Below are 3,383 nucleotides of genomic sequence, written 5' to 3' on the forward strand. Positions count from 1 at the left end.
GAGCCTCTGGTGTTTTCAGCACATTGGACCTTACTCCAAGAGCTCACTATGAGGTTCACGGTGAGGAGGACGACACCTCATCAGCTTCAAATACCACAGCTCAACGTTTCACGTTCATGCGAACACCTGCGACTACTTCTAGTCCAGCTGCGCAGCGGGCTGCCTCAGCCCCCTCCAGAGCCACTGTCTCTAAAACATTTCAAAGGTAACTTCTTAAATAACGGTGATACGATTTATAATTTTAAATGTACAAATTACAGGATTGGAAGTATTAAAAATAGTTAGATATAATTGCAAAACACCTACTTCACATTTGATATGATCAACTTCAGTTGCCATTCTTTCACTCCTTTGTAGTTGTAGTGTAATAGTTGTACATTTCATTTACATTATTCTGAACATTTTAACATTTCCCCCTGACTTTCATAACCTCTGCCCAGAAAGTGGCGGGGGTTATGTTTTTGCAGTGTCTGTTTGTCAGCAAGCTTATGCAAAATGTTATGAATGTATTTAAATGGAACTTTGTTTATTGTTTGGTCCTGAGCCAAGGAAGAGATGATTACATTCTCACACCAGTCAACCCAAAGATACAACAAGAACAACCTGAGTGCATTTTACAGTTATTGTTGATATACAAAATACATAAGACTATTAACCACTACTAGGATTATGAATGCCGTGTGTCTCGTAACGATTATTTTAATATGATATTCTTCCAGATCGATTTTTCTTGCTGAGGTGGTTGGTGGGAGGTTGAGTCCCAGCAGAATGGTGGTGGTCCGGTTTTTAGAATGTGAGGCTACCCTTCAGGGGATCATCGGAAAAGTGCAAGATGCCATTGGAAGTCATGACCCCATGGTATTGACTGATGCGCAGGGGAATGCAATTTTGGAGTCTGAAGGAACAACAGGTTACTTTTAAGTCTTTACTTTTGTGATTTAAAATTAGATGGGACACGATAACTCATGATAACTTAACCAACACTAAGTTTTAATGTTTTTCCTGGTTTCATCCCCCACTGTAAAGGGTCACAGTACTGGAAACAAAATGCACGAAAGATTCTTGCTGTACAAGAACAGGGCTTCCAGGAGTTGCAGGGCACCAAAAGGAGGAGAATGAGGTAATCTTAAGTATTAATATTTCTCTTATTTGTCCAAAGATTGAAATGCATTGTGTTTCTTTATATTTATCCTTACCTTTGTTGTTCAGACTATTGAAAAAACTTTATTTCAAATCAGCACCTGTTTGCCAACTCTTTGGCCTTTACTGCTTCTGTATTTTAGTGGCTTCTATAGTGTTTGGGACAAAGATTTATTTGGCTACCACTACTAAAACCGCTAAAACACAACCAGTATATATCTATTATGTTTTTTCCTTGTAACAGCCGAAAAGATGAAGATGCTGCAGGCATTGGAGAGGTCACTGAGAAGATAGAAGAGCTTGTGCTGGCATCACAGAGCCTACCAGATGTCACTTCAGCGATCAGAGAGCTCACCAATGTAGCTGCCACTCAAAGAGTGATCCTGACTCCTTCCCAGCTACAGAACATCAAGCAAGGGTTCTGCTGTGTTGTTTGTATGAGTAAGTACACAATAGATAGTCATTGTCCCACATGAACATTTATTTTGGATCCATTTTGTGTAGTGTGTTCCAGAATTTGAAATTTCTAAATACACATAAATTATTACGTTCTCTAACCCCGGTCACCTATGTCTCATCCACTACAATCAATTACATGTACTGAAGCGAACCTTTGTGTAACAGCCTATGGTGTAATGATACATTAACAAAGACATTTTAGGCTGAGTAAAAAGAAAACATTGTCACCCAGTACATCAATAACACATTGAGGTTGTATGGACACACCTACACACACACACACAGTAACACACAGAATGAATAGTTTTTCTCATTTTGTCTTTTAGAATTCATTGAGGAGCCTTCACAGTCTTCACACAGTGTTGCCGGAGCATTATTGGCTGCAAAACATGTGTGGAACAGTGGCAGGAGACCTCTGTGCACTGTGCAAAATGTAGAGGGAACACTGCAGGCAGCAACATATTTGAAATTAATGGTCTGTCAGAGGCATTTTCTGTTCTGAGATCCCTTTTTGAAGAGGAGTAACATTTTGCACTTTTACACCCACAAATAGGTAAAAAATCCACGTTGTATTTGAGTTTGTTTTATAGGTTCAAAAATGTGGGTCAGAGCTGTAGTAGTGATGTGAATTTATTTACATGTTTGGGCTGGATGATGCCATATCGATGTTCATTGTTCCTGTTACAAATTTACAGTCTCTAAGTTAAACAGAGCTAATGGCTTTTCACACATTGCGCTGAGTTGTGGAAATAAGACAGAGCAATGCCTGTTTGTATGGAGCAAAGTCATTGTTTACTGCTCTAGAGAACAAGTCTGAAATGTCTGAATATTGCTCTGCAAACTGGTTCTCAACTGTAATCTTGTCCTGTTCAGTTGAAAATGGATCAACTCCAAAAGTTGAATGTCTGGTCAGTGAGGATCCCAGCTGTTGGCTGTAAAGGTCTGCTGCTTCAGCTGAATGAGGCAACAGCTCCTGTGGGATTTTTTTGGGACACCCACCGCCAGCCAAGTCATTTGGTATACCTTTACCTGTAAAATAAAGAACATACTGTTGGTCTTGAAACTGATGAATGCCTGTTGTAATTATTGTAATCTTCGATGGTTTTTTTTCACCTGGGATTCGATGAGCATTCCACGACTCCACCAGCCTTGTAAGACCAATCTCACACAAGCGGCCAGTCAGGTTGGACACACAATATCTCACAAGGCTGTCACTCATGTCTATTTCCTCCTGCAGAAGTGCTGTCTTCAGTGGATAGTTGACACGATTGTTGACTTCAGGCCAGATTCGTTCAATTATATGATTCTGAATTTCCAACAAAGATGTGTAATCAGTCAGTTTGTTCTGGTGGGTAAATAAAACATATAGTCTATTCGGGGAAAATGGTCATGCAGAATTCCCAGTAAATCTGTAAATTTACCAACTCAGCAGTCATTATGCACATTGACCGCTGAGCTAGTAAATTTATAGTTTTACCAGGAATTCTGCATAAGGAGCATTTTCCCAAATAGAAAACAAAAATCACAATGCTCATCACATAACGAGAATATAAAGGTTGAATTAAGTCCAGTGTGCTCGCTTCTGCAGTTATTTATTGTTAAGCTATAACCCGATTTTAAAAAGAAACCTGTTCTTGGCGATGGTTAATTTTATATTTAATTGCCCTAAAGCATAGAAATAGTAATGACAATTTGTCTCATGTATGCAAGAAAACTGCTGCTGAAGCAAGTAGAATAAGAGTGGTAATAATAAAAGCAGGCATACAAGTGTATTGCTGAAGCAA

General features: G+C 39.2%; 1 protein-coding gene across 1 annotated transcript; it reads left to right on the forward strand.

The window, feature by feature from the left end:
• The first annotated feature begins 9 nt into the window (after window positions 1-9).
• On the forward strand, window positions 10-2,666 carry LOC123966671. The gene is made up of 5 exons (XM_046042809.1): window positions 10-205; window positions 720-910; window positions 1,027-1,120; window positions 1,385-1,581; window positions 2,473-2,666. Exons 1-5 carry the CDS (start codon window positions 117-119, stop codon window positions 2,535-2,537), a joined length of 636 nt encoding a protein of 211 aa, XP_045898765.1. The 5' UTR covers window positions 10-116; the 3' UTR covers window positions 2,538-2,666.
• The last annotated feature ends 717 nt before the right edge of the window (window positions 2,667-3,383 follow it).

This window comes from Micropterus dolomieu, unplaced genomic scaffold (genome assembly GCF_021292245.1).
Source record: "Micropterus dolomieu isolate WLL.071019.BEF.003 ecotype Adirondacks unplaced genomic scaffold, ASM2129224v1 contig_13960, whole genome shotgun sequence".
NCBI classification, from domain to species: domain Eukaryota; kingdom Metazoa; phylum Chordata; class Actinopteri; order Centrarchiformes; family Centrarchidae; genus Micropterus; species Micropterus dolomieu.